The following is a 23,865-nucleotide window of genomic DNA, read 5'->3' as shown; positions in this document are numbered from 1 at the left end:
AATAAACATAAGTATTAGTTTAACACATGTTAATCATGTGCAACCAAAAATCAAGTATTGTTTTTTTCCAGTGTAGAGAGGTCTGTCTGAAAGAGATGACTTGTGACCTCATGTTCTCATTTCCTGCACAGTAGAGGGAAGATGGTAATTTGCTCTGATAAGCATTAAAGTCACAGCTTGGAACATTTAAAGTGACACTTGGATGAGCTTAACATTGGCACTTATATAATAGGTTTGCACATTACCATGCACATTACTACTCTTGTCCACTTGAACCTGCGAAAGTATAAAAGTGTTGTGCACAATAGTTTGGATTTATTGACATAAACGTGATCTCATCATGATCACCTCCACAAGATCATTACCGTTTCGCGATCGCTTCTCCTCTTACACAGGCTGAAGCGAACAAGAGTATGAATGCGCACACAAACCCCGACTGGTTATATTTCGGACATTTAGCTATGCCCAACTCGTGTCAACTCTCAGGAGGCAGACGGCGACTGGCAGCTGGCAAGCAATCAGGCAAGCATGGATCTTTATTTCCCCAGCCCCCTTTCCTCCCCGGCTAACAGAGAATAACGGTACAGCTAATAGCAACAACTAGCTTCAGGCCGTTCAAACAAAAGGCGTTAGCACAACAACATTAGCTCCTTACTGTCCACGCAGTGTGTGGAGGTGATCATGAGCCTGCGTCTTCATGCCGCGGGTTGCCTCCCAAGCAGTCGCGTGCGTTGTCCAACACCGCTTGCAGCAGCGAGAGTGAAGCTTCGTCAGAGTGAGGTAAGACCTCATCGAACAGGGTGTCTTGCACGTTCACATCCGACTCCACAGCTTAGTGTGGTCGCATTGGAACGCACCATAATTTCGGCTGTTACGTTCCAAATTGGACGCCGTGTTGTAGGTCGAAAAACTGGGGCCATTCCTCGATCATCCAAATAAATGTGCACATCTACTCATTCCCACTTCAGTCTGCAAATATCCTGACTCATGGTGTTAAATGCCTCGCTCGTTCTAACCGTGATCAGCAAAGAAGCAGTGGGTTTTTCTTTTTTTTTTTTTTTTTTTTTAGCAAACAAGCAGTGCACGCTCATCCCAGCGTAAATCTATGTAGCTCTGCTCACTTCCACATTTCCTCATTCCCATATAAATCAGCCATGGAGAGGTTAATCCTTTTGGTATGTTGAAGTGGGCATAAGTAGGGATGTCCACATAAATTTTTCTGCCAATTGATCACCGTTTTTGGACGTTATAAGCAATGAAAGTACAATTTGTAATCGGTCCTTCCAGTGACACCGACCGAACAAGGATAGAACCGTACGTCGCGCGACCATTTTCCTCATTAACAAGAGGCGTTATTCATGGAGTCACTTATTTCCTAATTTCTCCCAAAATAATTTATAAAATAGAAAATGACAACTCTTTAATTATCCTGATCAAAAAAGTTATAAAATGAACTTAGTTAGTGAAAACATGGCCCAACCATCCCTTTCATGTGACAGTGGGTAGTGCTCATAATGTCAGCACATTGATGCATTGTTGTCATTTTTTGTGTTAAGATGTGTATATAATATTAACATGAATTCTTATAACATTGTTTTAATTTTTAATTTAAAAAATGTAACAACATACGTATCTACACAACTAGCAGACAGCTTTTGCTACAGTGGAAAAAATCTGACCCCAGTTCAAATATTTGTATTTTTTTGGGCGAGGGTTGAATGAGGCCAATATAATTTCTAAACATTTTCCACTTTTTCCACCAGTAGTGTGACCTATATAACATGTACGACTAATTTGGGGGAAAAACTTAATCTCTAAATAATGTGGTTGCACAAGTGTGCACTCCCTCCAATAACTGGAATTTGGCTGTTAGTGTTTAGAATTAATCACTCAAACTCATGTTAAATGGGAGTCAGCACGTTAAAGTGCGTCTGAAAAACGCTAGTACATTCCAGATGTTCTAGGAGGCTATTTATTTATGTATTTATTTATTTATTTAATTTATAATAGAAGCCTGTCATTTTTGTGTTGCTATTTCAAACTATTCACGATTTCCTCCACCTTAGAGCCCTGGGTCCAGTTGAAGTAAAACAGCCCCAAAGCACGATGCTGCCACCACCATGCTTCACTTTAGAGGTATGGTGGTCTTTTGGTGAGAAGTGGTGTGTTTATAGAATTATCGCCAAAACTTTAATCATGGCCCCATCGGAGTTTAACACATTTCCCACGTTGTTTGGGAGATTGTGTAATCTTAAAATGCATACAGATTATCGAGCTCTGCTGGTCCTTCTGGTTCAAATTGTTGTTTTAATGATTGAGAGTGAGTCCAAAACAATGGTAAAATATATAAGATAAGGATCTTAGTGGAAGTGGAGTTTGGAACCGACAGTCTGCTACGGTTATTGTTTAATCTACCGGAGCGTTCGTGCAGTGCACATTTGAATCCGACCGATGCGCAGCGGTGCTAAACTTTGAGCCCTGAAGAGTCCAATAAGATTCATACGGTAATCCAAACAGCCAAGTTTAGTGGTGAAAAGGCATCTAATGGATATTGTGTAACAGGACGCTGATAAGGTTTTTTGACCTCTCCAATTTACAGAATCATCAGGAGCAGTTTGAAACTACAGGAAATCGTTGGTGCTGCTGACACAGAGCCATCATGCTCAGTAAAGATCTTCCAGATATTGAGGTAATTTCTTGTGTTTTCTGCTTGTTATGACCTGACTTAAATAAAACAAGCATGCACAGCCTGGTACAAGCGACAACAACAAGACCACGACGAATACTGCTTACAGAGTTGTGCTCAGTCTATAACATTTAAATTCAGTGTTCTCAATCTAACAATTTGTTTACTCATTTTCTAATTCTAAATGCATATGGGTAAAATATTTTATAAATAAGTAACTGTCCCTAATTTCCTGAGGTGGAGCCAGTTTTCCTTCAATATTTGTGTGTTTTATGTATAAACCCATGAGAATGTAGTTTTTTAGTCCATTCAAGTTGTAGTAATACTTAGAGTGAACAAATTGTGTATTTTAAGATAAGCAATGTGTTCTATGATTGTCATCTAAGAAACATAGTAATTTAGTAAGCATGTCAAGTCACGTGACTAGCTACTGTGTTAGGAAAGCAGTTTTTGAGGAATGCACTTGCAAAAGTAGATTGTGAAGATGTACAGAGATATACAGTACAACCTCATCTGACCCTTTCGGTGTCATTTACCGTAGGCTATTTCTTGAAATTGCTGCCACATTTGAGTAAAGAAATATGCTGATTATATGTGTACATATACTCAACAATTATTCAAGATACTGGTGCCAAACATATAGAAAACCCTTTTCTTCCCCAAAATCTTGTTTTTATTCTCCAGTATCATATTAAAATAACAGAAACACCCCCCCCAAAAGAAAATAATTGACTTAAGTATTCAACTCACTTTATTTATATAGCACTTTCACAACAGATGCAACTGTAACAAAGCACTTTGTAGAACACAAGATAAAACATTAAGACTAACAGAAACATAAAATATTTTTCTATATTTTTACATACACTTTGTTATTTGAAGTGGTTATAGACGAAAGAGAAGCGATTTGAAGTCTCTTTTCACTGTATAGCTTAAAAACTGTCCAAATTACGGCCTGGGGGCCATGTGTGGCCCGCCATCCATTTTTTAGTGGCTGCGGCATTTACTAAAAAACTAACTTGACAAGATATGCAATGCTCATTTAAAAAAAAAAAAAAAAAAGTGTGGTTAGGGTGTGCTGCGTTAGAAGTGAGGGGACGTGAGTAATGACGACAACCACCACTAGTACAAATCTTTTCTAGATATAAAGAACAAATTAATTTACATCTAAAATGGTAACATCATTTCTCTTCATAACACTGTGGAGAATAAAGTAATTTTTTTGCAGGACCATAAATATTTTCTTGCACTTTCTGCTTAGTGTCAAGTTCCGATTTGTGAACATATCACATTAATGTCCTCAAGTTTGCTCAGGTTGTTCTTGTTTTAGTTCTGAATGTGGAGATTCACCTGCTGCTCAGTGGTGGGGGGGATCTATTCAAGAGGGACACAGGGCAGCAGGCCACCCCAAAACCTAAACAAAAAAATCCTCAACTATTACCTTTATTGCCTTTGACAGAAAGCCTTTATACAGCAGTTTTTCAAAATAACTGCCGGAGCTGAGCATTTTATTCAAATTTACCGATCCGTCTATCACCTTCCGTCTGCAGCTGGGGTATCCTTCCGCCGTCCGTTTATCCGCCTTTTTGTCCGGCCGGACAAAATAGTAATCGCCTATAGGCCGGTCTGCTGATCATTTTAAACGGGCTTCCATTAGCATCTGCCAACTTCGACAGACTTCCCCTAGCAGAGCTGAGTGACATTCGAAACGAAAGACTCACCGTGGCACGCAAGCCTCACTGCAGCCAGACTAAATGCGCCTCCTTTTAGGATATTACAGTAAAGCCTCGGCCGCGTCCAACGGGAAACCGAAGCCTCGCCGCCGCCATTGAAGCCTCACCATGAACATAGATGGTAGACAATTACCTAGATGGAAAAAATGGGCTTTTAGCTATGCTTAGTCCGTCAATTTTTTTAAGTTTTCTGACTATCGTTTATCTCCTACAAAATGGGTGTCTGTCATAGGTGGATAGACGGACCGGTCCGTCACATAGGCGGAATGCCCAGCTCTGATAACTACATTATATCAACAATGTATAATTGATTGATTGATTGGTTTTACCATGTTTAGTAAGTTAACATAAAAATAAAAAACTGGCACTTGCATCTTTCTATTTTTCTGTTTGCGGCCCTCGGGAAAAGGTTTTTGCGTCCATGACTTCAGTGTTTAGTCTTCACTTAGAATGACTATGTTAATTGTTATCTAAAATAAATGAAGGCAGAAAGTACATTCATTCCAGTAAAACCACTGAAAAACAAAATGCACTATAATGTACAGGTGCAGGACCTCTCCGAACATAGATTGACTGGAGCCCTAACTAATGTGACTATTAGTTTTTTTTTCTTCTACTGCATTCACTTTTTATTTTTTATTTTACCATGTCAGAATGTCTCTTTTCCTTTTCCTCTTTTCATGTGTATATCCTCAACCGGCCACATAACCTCAGTGCAATGACCCGAGAGCCCTTCAGTATCTTATCTACTCGACCCTAACCAGTCAAACAAGCTAACATCTCAGAATGTTCCATAATGTCAGTGTTTTGCCATGAATAGAGATAACAGGTATGTTAGTAAAATGTACAATGCAGCAATAAAATGTTACATTTTAAAGGACACCAGATGGGGGAAAGTGTATGTAACCAACACACTAAACACGTTTCATTAACATAGTTTCTCTGTGAATGAGCTGAGATGAATGATTGTTTCCTTATGACTGAGTGACATGTACTTTTTAGAGCATCTTGGCTTTGAATCCAAGGGTCAAGACTCACGCTCAGATCATGTCCACAGCGAACAAGAAGAAGGAAAAGAAACACTGGAAGCGTAATCCTGACAGGGGCTGTGATGTATGTCTTTCTCTGTTTGACTTTATGTAATGTTGATGAATCCAAAATTATACACAAGTACTCAAAATGACTTTGATTATGTGATTATGTATTTCTCTTGAGTAATTTTATCTTCTTTTTTTTCCCAGTCCTGTGTTAAGTTAGAGAACAACTTTGATGATATAAAACACACAACCCTGAGTGAACGTGGAGCTCTTCGAGAAGCTCTTAGGTAAGAATGAAATAAGTCTGTCATCGAAGGTGTGTTACAAAATGACATTAATGAATGTGACATTTAACAGTACCGTCTATTTTCCTCCATGTAATGTCGAAAGAGCTTTGGCTAACTCAGCATTTTAATAGGCCAGATGAACAGCACCACCTAACTACGCTGTCAACTGTGTTAATTCTTTGATTAGGTGTCTCAAGTGTGCGGATGCTCCCTGTCAAAAGAGCTGTCCCACTAACTTGGACATCAAGTCGTTTATTACAAGCATCTCTAATAAGGTACTCCACACACTCGGGGCTCTATATTCAGACATGGCATAGCTGCACTTGACTGTAAAAATTGGACCGCTTTGCGCCATGATGGGTATTCTGGCATACTGAGAGTGTTTCCTTTACCTTTGGTGGCTGAAAGTGGCCTAACCTTTACACCTGCTGGAACCTCATCTAATTATTGGCACATATTGTCTTATATGATTTTGGTGAATTTGATCATGGCATCGTCAGATAGATTCTGCGCTCTGCAAATGTGTGGTGGATGTTGTCAAAATTCATTAATAAATATAACAGCGGGGATCAAACCCTATAGGAATCTTTGTAGAAATGACTTCCCTGAACATCTTTATTATGCACTATACATCATCTGTCCGTGACGGTCGGCTTACAGTTCCTTATACACACATTTTGTCTCATCAGTTTCTCCCTCGCCCATGTCAAGGAGTGTGCACCTCTCACGCTCCAATTTTAAAGGGTATTAAAGGAGCCGCTTCGATTTGTGGTGAATCAAAGCGGCTGCATTCATGCCCACAATGGGGCAAAATGTCAATTTTTAACTGTGTAAACTGTGCATCTGTGAAAATACCAAAAATTTGGTCTGGCCCACACAGATTTGGATCACACCTCATGCTAGACTTGCGCTGAAGATGAAAATAGAGCCCTCAGTCAGAATCCACTTACATTGTTAAAGCAACACTGGGTAAAATGTCAGTTTTTGTTGATTATGGCGGTACCATGTGGACAAAAGCGGTAGTGTTTTGACAAAAATCAACCACATTTCTCATGCGTGCCAACGCGTAGTGTCGTGGAAACATGAGTCGTCCTTATAGCGAAAGGAGGAAGTGAGTATGCCGTAAAGAAATTCAGGACATTTGTATTTTTTTTGTGTGCCAGAGTACAGCCCATCCTCCTCAAAATTGCTTTGTGCCAGTAAAAACGATACAGACCCCCTCAGGGCATGAAGTCCCTGTACTACTGTACTTGTAAGTCAATGTTTCATCAAAAGAGTTGTGAAAAAAATTCATTATGGTCGATTTCTTGCCCAGTGCTGCTTTAATATCAACTGAAATATATTCGGGGGAATAATTATTTTATCCTCTGCTGATTTTGTAAGTTCATCCACTTACAAATAAAAACAGACTAGTTCAGCTGGTATATTTTGAGTAAATCACAATATCAAAAAAGTGTTTTGTCATGTTTCTTTACGTAACTAGGTGAGATGAGGACTATTTGCTTTGATTCAGGGCTAATCTATGAAAGTCAGGGGTCACGGGTTTGTAGGGGACCAAAAGTACTTCCTTTCTTTGATCAAACAAGTGAACTTGTAACCTTTGTACGTTATTGTAAGTGGTAAAACTTACAAAGTCCTCTCCACTGTATACACGACTCAGATCATTGTAAAGGGAGTTTTTCCAATGTGTGCATTTACTGTATGTCTCACTACAGAACTACTATGGAGCAGCACGGGCCATCCTCTCTGACAACCCTCTTGGTCTGACCTGTGGAATGGTCTGTCCCACATCGGAGCTGTGTGTTGGGGGCTGCAACCTGTATGCCTCTGAGGAAGGTCCCATTAACATTGGAGGGTTGCAGCAGTTTGCTACTGAGGTACAACACAACTCTAAACAAAAACACATTTTGCTGCCTTATTCAGCAACAGAATTGTGCAATGCAAATTTCATGCCTTTGCAACAACATTGAATAGTCCTAACACTGGATTTTTTGGGGGAGAATTATCCCATTGCATGATCAAAAGTGAGAGGTGCACATACAAACATTTTTTTGCTGCTCAATAATCAAAAAAATATTTGCTGTAGGTGTAAAATATTTGTTAAGTCTGGACCCCAAAAGGCAGGTGGTAGAATGGTTGGCAGTTTATTAAAAAAATAACCAGAAAAAAATGAGAACTGTGGCGAAAAGATTACTCACTACAGGTACCTATACAAGAGTCAGGAATACAGGTGAGTCTCAGGACACTAGGGAAAATGGGGTGTTTCGCACTACTGAACAAGACGAAATTCTAGGGCAGCATCTTGCTGGCAGGCCAGGTCTTTCATGGAGAGGCTGATTACCCTGTGTATCTTGTCAGCTGCCAGCTACACCCACATTCCTGACCTGCCAGGAGGAAAAGAACCAAAAACAAAAAGAGACCTGCCAAGCACCCAAAAGACTAAAGCATGTATCTCACTGAGCGGCGAAGGTTTGCAAGTGTGCGCGCATGTAGCGAATGCAGCGTCTTCTTCACGCCAAACTTTGCCGGCACACTGGAGATGCACCTGCAATGTCCGTCTCCTGGGCCGGAAACCATTAGAGGCCATGAATGGAGACAAGTAGTGGAGCAAACCAGGGAGTTGTGGGCATATTCAACCATGGCTGCTCCTACCACCAAGGAGGTGGGCAAGATTGTCTGAGTCTTCATCCGGAGGTGAAAACTGACACGATAGTGCAACAGGTTTGACATTTCTGGAGGAGGGCCTGTAGGTTAGCGTGAAGTTGGAACGTCCAAGGAACAGAGCCCACCCACCGAGCCTGACATGAGTTAAGCCTACGGGCGGAGCGGATGTAAACAAATTTGTGAGCCCATACCACAAACGGGTGAGAAGCCCACTCCAATTAGTTCCTCCATTCTTGAAGTGCCAACACCACCCCCAGCAGCTCTCTGTTCCCCCACATCATAGTCCGTCTCTGCTTTGGATAGCCAACGGGTGAAGACAGCACAGGGGTGCATCTAAGTTTCTTAGTTAGTGGTGTAGCTACTCTGCTATAGTCACGGATAAACCTCCAATAAAAATTGGCAAACCCCAGAAACCTCTGAAGTTTCTTTCTAGTTGTAGGCCACCATTACGTGAACCTTGGCAGGGTCGGGTCTTCCCCTTCGCTACAAAACCCTAGAATCTAACAGAGGAAACATGAAACTTGCTCTTATCATCCTTTATGTACATCCTGTTTCAACAGTCGCTGCAACAGCAGTCTGACGTGCTGAACATGTCCTTGGGAGATGTGTGTGAGGGCAGGGGTCAAGGAAAACTGGTTGAGCATCATTTATGAGAGCCTGAAAAACTGGTGCGTTTGTGAGCCCAAAAGGTATAACCAGGTAATTGAAGTGGCCGAGAGGAGTCTTGAAATCCATCTCATCGCCCTTTAATTTCTCACCAAGTGGTAGGAGTTACGGATGTCCAACTTGGAAAAGATGGTTCCTTAGTGGAGGGGGCCAAGTCAATAAGTGGAAGGGATACTTGTTCTTCACAGTAATGTCATTCAGACTTCCGTGGTCGATACAGAGGAAAAGTGTTTTTTCCTTATCAACAAAAGTATCCTGCCCCCATCAGGGAAGACAAAGGACAACTGAAACTGCCATAAACCTCCAGGGCCTCCTTTCAGGCGTGGACAGGTTAAACAATTTGGTGGAAGGGTAGGAGCGCCAGTGAGCAAGTCAATAGCGCAATCATAAGGTCTGTGAAGGATGAGAAAAACGCAGGTTTCTTATTGAAAACCTGAGGTTGCGGTACTCGGAGGGAACAGAGGCAAGGTCGACAGGTAAGGGGGGAACTGATACAGAGGCAGGTACGGTTGAGTGCGAACAGTGAGAGTGGCTAAACAGACTCCAGTTGATAATGACTGAGGTTGGCCATTCAATGTGTGGATTGTGGATCTTATACCAAGGGAGCCCGAGCACTCGCACAGTAGTGGAAGATGAAATGACTGAAATTACCTCATAATTACCGGAGAGTAACAGACAAAGGGGTGGTGCAGTGAGTGACACACGAGAGAAGTCTTCCATCCAGAGCCAACATCTTTGGCTTGACTGATAGCATCAATCTAGTCTGCAGATCTATGTTGGCCAGAGAATTGAGGGCTGGCTCACTGGTGATTTTTGTCACAAGAAGAACTGTGGTGAAAACACAAGTCCAGAACAAAACGGATTACTCACTCCCTGCAGGTACCTAAACAGGTGAGTCTCAGGAGACTATGGAAAAATCGAGTGTGTTGCACAACCAAATTAGATGGAATTCTCTAGCAACATCTTATTGGCAGGCCAGCCAGGTCTTTCATGGAGAGGCTGATTATACTATTGAAGCCTCAGGTGTGGTGTAGTACGGAGAGATCCAAAATAGGCAGGATATGGCTCTCAAGGAACCGGAGTTCCCTACCCCTGTCCTATTGGGATGGCTATGTGTATTTAAAGTTGCATCATGATTGGTCAAAGTCAGGTAAAAGTATACAATTCTATTAATCGCACATCTTTGCGTTACGCATATCACATGTTCCATTATCTTGATGGCAATATTTTTTTTTCGATATACTGTATTGTGCAAGGGTGGTCGACGGGTTAGCACGTCCGCCTCACAGTTCAGAGGTCGTGGATTCGATCCCAGCCCCGGACTCCCTGTGTGGAGTTTGCATGTTCTCCCCGTGCCTGCGTGGGTTTTCTTTGGGTCCTCCAGTTTCTTCCCACATTCCAAAAACATGCTTGGTAGGTTAATTGGACACTCTAAATCGCCCCTAGGTGTGATTGTGAGTGCAGATGTTTGTTTGTCTCTGTGTGTCCTGCAATTGGCTGGCAACCAATTCAGGGTGTCCCCTGCCTACTGCCCAAAGACAGCTGGGATAGGCTCCAGCACTCCCCGCGACCCTTGTGAGGATAAGCGATATAGATAATGGATGGATGGATGTATTGTGCAGCCCTAATATATACATTATTATTGATTAATTTGTGTTGTAACATCCATGGAGACACCCACAGCTCATCCAACTAACATTCTCCAACATTGGCATTGAAACATTTTAAAACATTTCGAGGAAAAAAAGAGGAATGGCTTAATTTTCCCCAGAGTCAAGAGAAATGTAGTTAAATGCCCATACAGAGTTGCACATTTCACACACAACAGCTGTTGTCTTTTTAAATCTACGTTAGTTTAGTTTCTTAGTTTATCCTTGACTAATTTGTTGAAAATAAACTGTTTCCCCTGTGACTCAAAATATCAAGCACCACCTGTTCTTTGTTTGCCATTGTGAACTGAGAATTTCAATGGTGATTTAGATCCAATCCACCACTCTTGTGAGGATAAGCAGTACAGAGAATGGCTGGATCGATGAATGGATTTGGAGGCAACCTTGAAATGTGATGTATGTGTATCTCCACAGGTGTTTAGTAAGATGGGCATCCCTCAGATCCGAAATCCTGAGCTACCACCACCTGATGAGATGCCGCAGTCTTACCACGCGCCCATTGCTCTAATTGGCTGTGGCCCTGCATCTATTAGCTGTGCCTCTTTTCTTGGCCGCCTCGGATATGATAACATTACCATCTTTGAGAAACAGAAATACACTGGAGGGCTAAGGTATCGTCATTCGTCCAATATTTATAGTTTTTCTATAAAGATGTATAGTAGTGCTATTGAACATTGCAGTTTGTTGTTTGCTTGTCTTGCTCTCAGAATATTTATTTAGACAGCATATAGCACATAGTATGGTCCCCATAGCTACTAGCAAATCTCACATCAAGTACTGCATACAAACTAGTGTCTAAATTTAAAACAAAGGTTTACCTATTAAGATTTACTTTTTCCAGCCTCGTTTTTATCCTTTCACACACGTGTAGCATGTTTGCCAAAACAGAGTACACATTTTGAGAAAAGCATATCTTATGTATTTGATCATTCAGATTACAGGAAATTTATCAACAAAATAATGGAAAAGAATTACCTTTGTTATTTCATACAGCACAGCAGAAATCCCCCAGTTCCGGCTTCCTTATGAGGTTGTCCAGTTTGAAATAGACTTGATGAAGGATCTGGGAGTCAAGGTATGACCTCTGCTAACTGTTTTACTGTCTTCATAAGCATATACATTAAAGACCATTTGGAGAGCGCAACGCTCCACCAAGGCTTATCCCTAAAATCTTCATCAAAGTTTTGCTGAAAATTACCAGAGCTGGGCAGTCCGTCCCTGGGCTGGACTGGTCGGACCCTCCAACCCGGCCGGATGCCCATTTTTGGGGCAGGGTGTGGGGGCTGACAAATTTTTAAAAAGGGCTGGACTAAACATTACCGGAAGTGGATTTTAATCCGGCTCACTAATGCCCTCATGCATGTGACGTGCTCGCAAGGCGGCCAAATTTCATCTCAGCCTACTCGGTGAAAAGCTTCTTTTTAAGCTTCTTTCTACTCCCGCAACGGCGAGAGCACTGCCGCATTGATTCACATGACCAACGCATTCTGCTGTTGGCGACAGGTCTGCAACACATGCCACGCACACATCAGGAATTGTTGCTGCTCTGATCACATGTTGCGATGACATACAGTTTCCCACATGGAGGAGAGAATGCACCACGCAGCTCGTCGCTGCTGCAAAGCAAACTAGTTTCGCAGCGGCGTATGTGTAAAAAGAAGCTACTCACCCACGTTCCCCCTTAGCCGCCACCTTCCAGATCGTTTTTGCAATAAAATTAAATGCATCGTCTAGTCATCTCGGTCCCTTTATGGTTGTAGCAGGCACGATATCCATTGTTGTCGCTGTCTTTTTGAAGCGACGTTCCCCGGCTTGGAACGTAACTGTTTCAAAACAACTTGTTTCCACGAGTATAGTCAAGCTGCGCGCAGCACTCAAGGATGACACCAGCAGATCAAGGTGGAGTTCATGCACTTCTTGTGTCTCGAACGGGGGGGGCAACAATGTTTATGAATATGGCCGGAGGGTCGCGGCCGGAAGGGTACCCAGGTCAAGGGTGGAGGGTCACGGCCAGACCGGCAAAAAAGGGTCAAGTGCCCAGCTCTGGAAATTACATTTTTTGATACAGTAGAAATTCAGCTTCCAGATAATACTCATGTGTTCATTGTTTTAGGTGTTTTTATTCATAAAATTTTTAAAAATGTAAAAAGTAGTTTTTAGTAAAAAAAAAAAACCTCAAAAAAACCCATCAATTTTAATGGATATTTTGCATCTTAAATCTTATCTTGAATATTAATGCAAGGGTCAAGTCAAAAAAATTATTTACAATATGTTCTATGCAGCTCCAGAAGTCTAAATATGGTATTCTGATTAATTTTGCATTTGTGGAATATGAATTACGCAGCCAAATGCACCTATTTTTATCCATCTCACACAGAGGGTGGCCATTTTGTCACTTGCTGTCAATTGAAAATGACATCCTCAAAGCTCAGCTTGCGAATGTCACATGTCCAAACGCAGAAAACAGGTGAGCCGTGATTGGTCATTACCTGAGCCCTTAGGCGCTGTGATGTCATTTTCAGTCGAAAGCAAGTGGCAAGATGGCCACCCCCTGCCTGAGATGGATAAAAACAGGTAGATTTTGCTGATAAATTCATATTCCACAAATGCAATGTTAATCAGAATGCCGTGTTTAGACTAGTGGGGGTGCATAGAACATATTGTAAAGAACATTTGACTTCTCCTTTAAAAAGACAATTAACAAAGCATTATGTCTGAATGTTGTTATTGGTTTTTAATGATCTCTATCTTTCACACACAAAATAGAAAAATAAATAAATAATGGAATTTTAAAAAAATATGGGGCCAGTGAAAGTTTGTTTGTTTGACGGCTGTTTAAAATTAGAGGCGGACTGGCCTAGCGACGGGTACTATTTTCTTCCCCCCCCAAAAAAGGCGAATGACAGACAATGGAAGAGTACACAGACTGCAGATGGATGATGAATAACGGATGCTCAATTTTTTGTGAAGTGCCCAGCTCTATATGTTTATAGTCATACAGTAGCACTTTCGTCTTTCCTACACTTTGCTTCCTAAAGAGGTGTCTCTTTCTGATCCATACCAGGTAATGTGTGAGAAGGGTCTTGGTATGAACGGTATGACTCTGACTTCTCTGAAAGAAGACGGATTTAAGGCAATCTTCGTTGGAATTGGTGAGTCCTCTTCAACCTAAACAAGCCAGGAAGAAAAATCCAGATGTCCAAGCAACTTGAACATTAATGTATAATGCATAATTTTTCAAAGGGGGAAATTAAGTTGTGTTGCAGTTAGGCTTTTTAAGGCACAGAATATTTGTTAACATGAACTTGAAATAAACAGAAAAAAAAAATAAAGGTTATAGTTAAGTCTATTTAAAGAAAACTGTATTGTGTACTATCCCGGAATAGCGACATTATCAAAATTATGATCAGAAAGATGTTTTTAAAAAATGTTTTACTTTAGAGAAAACATTCTCTCAAGGCCCAATTGTCCTTGGGTGTGAATGTAAATTTAAAGGATTGTTTGTTGATATGTCTTGAAATTGACTGGCAACCAGACCAGGTGTACTCAGTTGTTGCCCGAAATGAGCTCGGATTGGCTCCAATTCACCTGCGGTAACATTTAATGCATTTAATTTGAATCCCTTTACGCCAATGATAGATAGCACTGTGTGTACATTTCAATGCTAGTTTAAGCATTGTTTCAGAGAGTAGAAATAAGAGATGGCTTAGTAATACAATGGAACTTTTTAATGTTACCGGGATCAAAAGTAAAACAAAAGTAATTATGGGTTTCTGTGTTAATTTTAGGTCTTCCTCAGGCCAACAGAGCAAAAATCTTCCAAGGTTTATCCATGAATCAAGGCTTCTTCACGTCCAAAGATTTTCTGCCCATGGTGGCCACAGCAAGCAAGAAAGGTTTTGAAGTACACACACGTCGACGCACTCACTATGTCCACTAGTGTCCCATCGCCCTGTCTCACTCCCTCAAGGGATGTGCCAGTGTCGCTCCTCCCTCCCTGAGTTACGAGGAGTGGTGATTGTCCTGGGTGCCGGCGACACTGCCTTCGACTGTGCAACCTCTGCCCTCCGCTGTGGAGCCAGGAAAGTGTTTGTCTGCTTCAGGAAGGGATTCACCAACATTAGGGCTGTTCCTGAGGAGGTATGGATGTGCATGGAGCAATGGACATGGATAAGCAGAGAGAGAGAGAGAGAGAGAGAGGGACTAATGACTGTTTTTGGTCAGATGGAGTTGGCAAAGGAGGAGCAGTGTGAGTTCCTCCCCTTCCTCTCGCCCCGAGAGGTCATCATGAAGAACGGGCACGTCGCTGGATTACAGTTTTGTCGCACTGAGCAGGCCGAGGATGGAAATTGGATGGAAGATGAAGACCAAGTTGTGCGGTTGAAGGCCGATTACATCATCAGTGCTTTTGGTTCCATGCTCAGTGAGCCAGCAGGTGATCAGACTCTACAATAATGCAGGGATGGGCAACTTTAATGGTGGAGAGGGCCAATGCGTGTGTGTTACTTAAAATAAATAAAAAGGATGAAATATGTTCAATTCTTCTTTTTATTGAACCAATATACATAAGAGTATCTTAATATATTTTAATACAGTACTCAAATACAGTACAGTATAGGTAAAGTTCGTCCCCAATACGTCCACTCTGAATATAGCATGGGAGCTGTCACAACAGCTGTTTGTGAAATTAAGCCACCATATGCGTATGTAACACTATTAGCATTGAATATATACATGTGTTTGGAGGACATAAATTTACCCTTCATGCACTTTAAAATGTCAAGTGTTCCTTGTGTGTTGTAGTGGGTGCTTACTTACGTGATCTACTTTCTATTTCACCATTAAGACAGCATTTTCTTAAACTTATTTGGTCCAGTCTTGTTGCCTGACCAACACTCCTTTTCTTTGGTAGTTCTTTAGCGTTCTTAAAGTGGAAGTCAACCCCAAAAAATTCTTTGCAATAATATGTTCTATGCACCTCCAGTAGTCTAAACATGGCATTCTGATTAATATCGCGTTTGTGGGATATGAGTTAAGCAGCAAAATCCACCCATTTTTCGCCATCTTAGGTGGCCATTTTGTCACTTTCTGTCAACTGAAAATGACATCACAGTTAGGTAATGACCAATCACTGCTCACCTGTTTTCTGAAGCTGAGCCATGATTGGTTGTTAGCAGAGCAACATGTACAAAAATGGGCGGATTTTACTGCTTAACTTATATTCCACAAACGCAATATCAAGCAGAATACAGTTTTTTGTCTAGTGAGGCTGCATAGAACAATTCTTTCAAAGAACATTTTTGGCTTGACGTCACATTTAAGTGATATTTTCCGTCTAGTAGTAAACACTGTTGTTACAACTTAAAACTGCTGCCATACTGCAAACATTTTAATTTTCAAAAATTAATCGAGGGCTACTCTGAGTCTAGCCGGCCGGCATTTGCCTATCCTTGCTCAAATGCCTTCGCAACATGATCCACAAAGCTGTTTCTACATAATTTTCTTCTTTTTTTAATGATTCATTTCTTGTATGTGATGCATCTTTATTCTGTGTGCAGTGAGTGAGGCTATGTCTCCAGTCAAGCTGAGCCGTTGGGGTACTCCTGAGGTCAACACAGAGACCATGCAAACCAGTGAGCCTTGGGTGTTTGCAGGAGGAGACATTGCTGGACTGGCAAACACCACAGTGGAATCAGTGAATGATGGCAAACAGGCCTCGTGGCATATTCATAGATACATACAGGTAGTGTGCATCTTTTTTTTCTTACATTTGAGACGTCAATGAATACTGACTAGAGAAAAAGTATATATCTTCATTCTTAAATCATCGAATGGACATAATTTTCACTGAATAATCAGTGCCTCACAGCAATTGCCTATTTAGCCATTAAAACTGTTACTGTTAGATTTCATTATAGTTATTAAATGGTAGCTCTTATTTTGCAGCTAAAATGTGCTTTAGTTATACAAATCACTAGAAGTGTGTGTTTCAAAAATAAAATAAGGATAGGATACAAATGTCAACTTTACAGTGCACACTTGCAACTTGAGAGAGAAGCAACAGAGAACCATTAGTATCTGTACTAACTGAACTAATGTATACCAGTTTCCATCACACCTCCTGGAGTTTTTTCATACTTTTTTTCATTATTATTATTTTTTTTAAACCTTTTGTCATACGTGTTTTGTGTGTTAACTATGGTTTAAAGTCATACATATCCTAAAATTGCAACCGTCAGAGAAAAACAATATCAAAAGAAAACAAATTAATTGCAGCAGAGAGCAAGTGCAAAGCTATGGGCTAATGTAACAAGATATTTATAATATAGATGTTTTTGGTTTTTTTTAAAGATCCTATCTGTTTTCATTCCGCAGTCCCTCTATGGCCAAAAAGTGGATACAGTTCCAAAAATGCCACTATTCTACAGTGCTATTGATCAGGTGGACATCAGTGTCGAGGTTTGTGGAATCAAGTTTCCCAACCCATTCGGCTTGGCCTCTGCCCCTCCCACCACCAGCACAGCCATGATCCGAAGAGCTTTCGAACAAGGATGGGGTTTTGCCTTGACCAAGACATTTGGATTAGACAAAGTAAATGCATACTTGCTTCACAATGTTGAATTATTCAACGTATTATATGCAGAGAGCTGTTGCTGTGAGCTGATGATTCTGTTCCTCTTTCTGCAGGACCTGGTTACTAATGTTTCTCCCCGTATTGTACGTGGTACCACCTCTGGTCATGTCTTTGGACCAGGACAGGGATCATTTCTCAACATTGAGCTGATCAGTGAAAAGACAGCGGCCTACTGGTGTCAGTCAGTGACTGAGCTTAAAAAAGATTTTCCCAAAAATGTAAGTTTTTATTCCTGCTTATTACATTCCATCTTGGGGCTTTATACTATTCTTTTGCGATAGATTTTGGAAAAACATACTTTATTTGTCTGTCAATTAGGTTGTGATCTCCAGTATCATGTGTGGTTACAACCAGGAAGACTGGACAGAACTAGCTCAGATGGCTGTCGTAAGATGGCTCAAGCGTTATACACGTTACAGATCTGATATGTTGTTTTAGTGATAAAGTTGACATGTACGCCATATCTCCTCAGAAATCAGGTGCTGACGCTTTGGAGTTGAACCTGTCCTGTCCTCATGGGATGGGGGAGCGAGGCATGGGGCTGGCCTGTGGGCAGGTACTCTCTCACTCTCACTCTCACTCTCTCTCCTGTCCTACGCACACAATCAAATCCAAACACATAACTGAAGTCAAGTGTCCCTTTTTGCAAAAGTTGGTCATTTACACTGTATATTATACATTAGGACCCTGTGCTGGTGCGCAACATTTGTCGCTGGGTGCGAGCTGCTTCTTCCATCCCATTCTTTGCCAAATTGACACCAAATGTTACCAACATTGTCGATATTGCTAGGGCTGCCTATGAAGGTATCCACATATTTTCATTTTCCAGTACACTTTTTGTATGACCTCTGTGTAGAGTGCTTTATATGGTTGCTAGGGATGTCACAATATCCAAATGCCACAATACAATAATATCACGATATGAACCTCACGATACGATAGTTATCACAATATTGTGGTTGGCGACATATTAAAAGCTCACGGTACTGTATAAAAGTTCACAATATTGTAAAAAAAAAAAAAGATATTAAGAAAACATGACAATATTCTGGGTTTTTTTTATATAAGAACAGCATTCACAAAGAAATAGAGGACCTACAAGGACCAAACACCTAATATTGAAACACTTAGTTGTTAATGCACGCAAACATTGTGAATCGGAAAAATTTGTGGAGGAACTCAAATGTGTTAAGTTTCACTTTATTTGCCGATTCTTAAACATCTATCCATCCATTATAGGTGGTAAAAAATTGCTTCAAATTAAACTGCACTAATAAACTAACCACCTGAGGGTGCTAGTACTGCACAAATGAAAAACAACTTGGGTTTTTAAACAGATTTGCTGCTATTAATATCGTGACACGATACGATGACGATATATTGTGGCAATTTTAAATAACGCGATATTGCAGATATTGAGACATCCCTAATGGCTGCATCATTTTAGGCTCCATAACTCAAATACTTTCAATATCAAATGCTTGTATACATCAAATGTGTGATTCAGGTGGAGCAGATGGAGTTACAGCCACAAACACAGTTTCGGGTATGATGGGACTGAAGGCAGATGGCTCACCCTGGCCAGGTGTTGGAGCTGGCAAACGCACCACATATGGAGGGGTGTCAGGTAAAGACACATATAGTATGCGTATCAACAAACGTGTCACGTGTTTTAGTTTGCATTTGCTCTCACAAGCATCTGACATATTTTCAACAATGCAATTCCAAAACTCCATGTTGAATTCATGAGCCAAGCCAAAGTTGTAAAAATAGAAATAATTTGAGTATTCAAATTCAGTCCGTTACAATGTTGGATCAGCCTCAAATTTCCATATACATATCCTAATTTAAACGTAATTCGTCACCGGGCCATAATAAAGCTAAACAATAGCTTTTGAATCAACATAAATAGAAACTACTGAATCACTGGCATATGTATTGATATTATCATTTGTGCAGGTAATGCCATCAGACCAATTGCTCTCAGAGCTGTATCTGCCATCGCCAGGGCTCTTCCTGGTTTTCCAGTTTTGGCCACTGGGGGAATTGACTCAGCAGAAACCGGTTTGCAGTTTCTTCATGCTGGTGCCTCAGTGTTACAGGTGAGGTGACAATATCATTGGGACAGTGTTTGTGCCAATTTGCTTTTCTTTCCTAAAATTTCATTAGAACATTTCCAATATTGTTACGCCTTTTTATGGTGGTTGGCTGGAATAAGTCACAAGGTTTTTCGACCTTACAGTTCGGCACATGATATCCATTTTAATTGAATAGCATCCAAGTTATATTGTTTGTTTGACCCAAAAGAGCGTATACTGTATACACAGGTGTGCAGTGCTGTTCAGAACCAAGACTTCACTTTGATTGAGGACTACTGTGTGGGTATGTCACTATATTTCTGTATTTGCAATGTGTTAATAAATTTACAGTGATTTTTGAATGCATCATGGTGAGTGTTTTGTGTATGCATAGGTTTGAAGACCTTGCTGTACTTGAAAAGCCTTGACATGGAGGACTGGGATGGGCAGTCTCCTCCAACAGAGAGACACCAGAAGGGAAAACCCATCCCGAGATTGGAAGACCTGGTTGGACAGGTACTGTATATTAAATCTAGTAATAGCAATAGTCCTAAAATAGTAGACCGTTTCTCAGTTAATGGTCTACCTTCAAATAGACTCCTCCCTTCCAGAAAAAAAAATAATGAGGGTGCCACAAGATACGTAATCAGCTTTTTTATGCCACTATACCCCAATTCGCGGGTGTGTAGACAGGATGCAGGTAACCCCAAAAATAGGGTCAGGACAGTGTGCAACTCGCCAGTGACTTGAACAAAGGTAGGGTGCAATGCTGTACAGTGCTCAGTATGGGCGTTAACTGTATACCAAGAAACACAAACCTCTTTAAATAGCCAATCGTTTTAACTTCATGGTTTTTTGGGGGTTTTTTTGCAGCAACCAAAATAAATTACATAACTGCTGAAATGATCATCAAAATACACATCTGCATGGTATTTTGTGTGCAAACGTATGTACATGCATAATGTTTAAAACACCAGTATTTAGTAGTTATTCTTTATCCTCTATTCTCTATTCTAAATACACATTCATTGTTAATGCAAAGGAACATTATGTAACACTTTATATTACAGCATTAGTAGTTCTTGATTAGGATGTTTTAGTTGTCTTATGTTATACAAATATTTGATTAATTTCTGACTTTGTCCAGTGAACCTAAAATTTGGACATTAAAAGGGTGGATTCAGTTTGACATTTCTCATTCCTTTTAAAATTTTAAAATGTTGGGACCGAGAGAGTGAAATGAAAAAATGGTCGTGTTGTGAATGGTCAGTCATTGTTTTCATGACAGGTGGTCTAATAAGCGTGTTGACGACTCTGGCTATCAGGTAGTTCTTTCTGTGTGTTGATAAAGAACATCTTGTACTATGATGCTGGCTTTGTCATTCAAGGTCAGGTATCTTATCTCGTTAATATGCCAGTTTATTTGGATCCTGTGGATGTATTTGCTTATTTGTGTGTGTGTGTGCGTGTGTGGGTGTGTGTGTGTGTGTGCGTATAGAGTCTCCCGAGTTTTGGACCATACCTTCAGAAGAGGACAGAGGCCATTGCACAGTATAAGAAACAGCTTAGAGAAGCTGGCGGTGCAGATGTGATGGAAGCCACCAAAATGAACTCACCTAAAAAAACAATTCCAGCTGTCAAGGTGTGGTGCGCGCATTTACACATTACATATAATCTGCTGTCTGTTTTGTTCTATTAAAATGTAAAAGCAAAACAAATCTTTATGAACGCTCCGCTCAAATGCATGGTTTTGTATGAGAGTGCGTTTATTTTCTGGCTCTTATTTGCAGGATGTGATCGCAAAAGCCTTGCGCCACATTGGAGCCTATCAAGAGCTAAACAACATGGAACAGGTATTAATTGATGTATCGCTTACTTGTTTCAGACTGGGATAAAAACTTACAGTATAAGAACGCTACGTGTAATTGTATTACATTGAAGGCAAAATAACAATATTCTCTTTACTTTTTTTGTAAATTTATGATATTTCATTTGTCCTACTCATCAGGTTCAGGCTCTGATAGATGAGGAGATGTGTATCAACTGTGGGAAATGTTACATGACCTGCAACGACTCTGGCTATCAGGTAGTTCTTTGTGCTGATAAGGAACATACTGTAAACTGTACTTATGCTTGCTGTGTGATTCAAGGTCAGGTATGTATCTCATTGACATACCGGTTTATCTGGATCCTGTTTTTGAATTGTGAGCATAGTGGACGAGTGGTTTGTAAGTCTGACCCACAGCTCTTTGTGGTATTTGTATGCTTCTCCTTCCTGTCCAAAAGATGCCTCTTTGGTTAATCGGAGACTCTAAATTGTTCATAGCTGTTATGAAATGCGCTATATAAATAAAATTGTATTGTATTGTATTGTATAGGTGTGAATGAGAGTGTGAATACTTGTCTACAGAGATGGGCACTTTACGCTTTTTTGCCTGTCCGTCCTCGTCCCTCCGTCCTTGTTCATAAAAATAGTCATCCTCCGACCCCATCCGCCTTCGTCCTTTTAAAGCGCTTCCGTCCTTACATTCCGTCGCCCCCCCCCCCCCCCCTCATGCACTCATAAACCTTATTTAAAGCTCTTTATTTTCTATGCATATCCACTGGGTGGCTGGGAGTATCGTGAGTGGATTGAAATATTTACAACCGTTTAACCAAGCATTTAGCTGCCAACACAAGACCGTGAAAATATCTGGCAGTGAATGAGTTAAAAGAACCCAACACAACACGTCAGCTGGTACTTGACCCGGTTTGGGATGAATAGAGGCCACTGCCGTCCTTGCTTAGTCCGTCTTTTTCAAAGACTTCTCGTCCTCTGTCCGGGATTGTGGATGGACGGACCGTTCCCTTGCTGGGACGGTATGCCCATCTCTGCATGTCAGTCTAGTTGGCTGATGACCAATCCGGGGTATAAACTGACTCTCAGTCAAAGTCAGCTGAGATATGCTACAGCTCACCCGTGACCCAAGTGAGGATAAGCAGTATAAAAAGAATGATACATTGATATTTTTGTATTCTTCCTTTACTTTAACCTGACTCTCGCCGTAGCTGTATGCCTTTAACATGTAGCTGAAGTGAGCAGCACAGCGGTACATGTGGCATCTGCCTCACACTCAGAGGGTCGGAGTTTGAACCTCAGGCCATACACGTCAGTGCGCAATTTGTAGGTTGCCATCGTTAATGTGGATGTTCTTTGAGTACTCTGGTTTCCTCCCACATTTCAAAAACATTCTTGGTATGTTAATTGAAGACTTGCTCACAGCCCACTGCCGTGAATGCAAGTGCGGTTGACTGCCGACCAGTCCAGGATGTCCCCGCCTGTCAGCTATGACAGGCTCCAGCTCACCTTTGACCCTCAACAGAGTAGGCAGTAGAAAATGATTTGACGTCGCTAATGTTGGCTTGGCTGATTTGACTTTGAATTGAACTTATTTGTCAGGGTCCCTGATGCTTACATTGAGAATATCCCTTTACCATGGGTATTTTCATAAATCTCATTTAGGATCTAGTCTGTGCCTCAATGACATTTTGCTTATTGCCTTTACAGGCTATAACGTTTGACCCAGAGACCCATCTTCCATTGGTAACTGACAGCTGTACTGGATGTACTCTATGCCTGAGTGTCTGCCCAATCATAGACTGCATCAAAATGGTGAACAGGACAACACCGTATCAACCCAAGAGGGGTGTGCCAATTAATCCAGTTTGCTGAAGCAAAAGTCAAACCAAACTTTACCTTGTTTGGCCTTAAACACATTGTTGAAATCTGTCACAACACCGATATATATTTGATTAACAGGGTGCTATTCTTCATGAAACCAATTCTGTTACCTTTTGATCAGCAGACTTGAATATCATATTCTTCTTTTGTGGGTTGTGTGTTTTAAAGATCTTTTGTTTGTTTGTTTGTTTTATTCCAAGTATCCTGAAATTTACTTTGATTGGCAGGTCTCTGTAAAACTATTACCGAATGAAATCATGTGATTGTTACATAGTCACACTGTAATGTAGTTTGGATTTTTTAGCATGCAGTTTGAGACACCTCAGTATAGGAAACGACCTCACTGAACAAAATCATACCTTCATTTTGAAATTTGTACACGCATTAACTGTTGTGATCCGTACTTTGTGGGCCAACTTCGCATTTGTACAATTATCAGCATTTGGAATGATTATACTTTCAAAATTAACAATCTGTCTATGAAAGATGTTGATCAAAAATGATTGGTATTTTATTTTGAAATGAGAATGTATGATTATATTCTTTTAAATAGACAATATACAGGTACCAGAATTTCCTTCCGGATCAATAAAATATCTACTTCTGGTGGTTGGCTGCATTATTCCACTAAACACATTCAACAGTTAACAATGATGTGATCTTGATGCTATCCTCCAAAGCAAAAGGTG

At 40.7% G+C, this 23,865-nt stretch overlaps 1 protein-coding gene across 1 annotated transcript; it reads left to right on the top strand.

Moving 5' to 3' along the window:
• The first annotated feature begins 2,348 nt into the window (after nucleotides 1-2,348).
• dpydb (dihydropyrimidine dehydrogenase b) lies at nucleotides 2,349-23,782 on the top strand. The gene is made up of 26 exons (XM_086042696.1): nucleotides 2,349-2,504; nucleotides 2,600-2,689; nucleotides 5,422-5,532; nucleotides 5,661-5,743; nucleotides 5,931-6,018; nucleotides 7,459-7,620; nucleotides 11,158-11,354; nucleotides 11,737-11,818; nucleotides 13,808-13,895; nucleotides 14,532-14,639; nucleotides 14,714-14,883; nucleotides 14,968-15,178; nucleotides 16,302-16,486; nucleotides 17,119-17,334; nucleotides 17,431-17,595; nucleotides 17,696-17,764; nucleotides 17,850-17,933; nucleotides 18,061-18,181; nucleotides 18,885-19,004; nucleotides 19,337-19,479; nucleotides 19,705-19,759; nucleotides 19,850-19,971; nucleotides 20,954-21,097; nucleotides 21,246-21,308; nucleotides 21,464-21,541; nucleotides 23,003-23,782. Exons 2-26 carry the CDS (start codon nucleotides 2,660-2,662, stop codon nucleotides 23,165-23,167), a joined length of 3,060 nt encoding a protein of 1,019 aa, XP_085898822.1. The 5' UTR covers nucleotides 2,349-2,504; nucleotides 2,600-2,659; the 3' UTR covers nucleotides 23,168-23,782.
• Nucleotides 23,783-23,865: the final 83 nt, after the last annotated feature.

This window comes from Filicampus tigris, chromosome 10 (assembly GCF_054856515.1).
Source record: "Filicampus tigris isolate MCC_2025a chromosome 10, RoL_Ftig_1.0, whole genome shotgun sequence".
Classification (NCBI taxonomy): domain Eukaryota; kingdom Metazoa; phylum Chordata; class Actinopteri; order Syngnathiformes; family Syngnathidae; genus Filicampus; species Filicampus tigris.
Note: the sequence above shows the minus strand (reverse complement) of the source record. Positions and strands in the feature narration are given on the sequence as shown.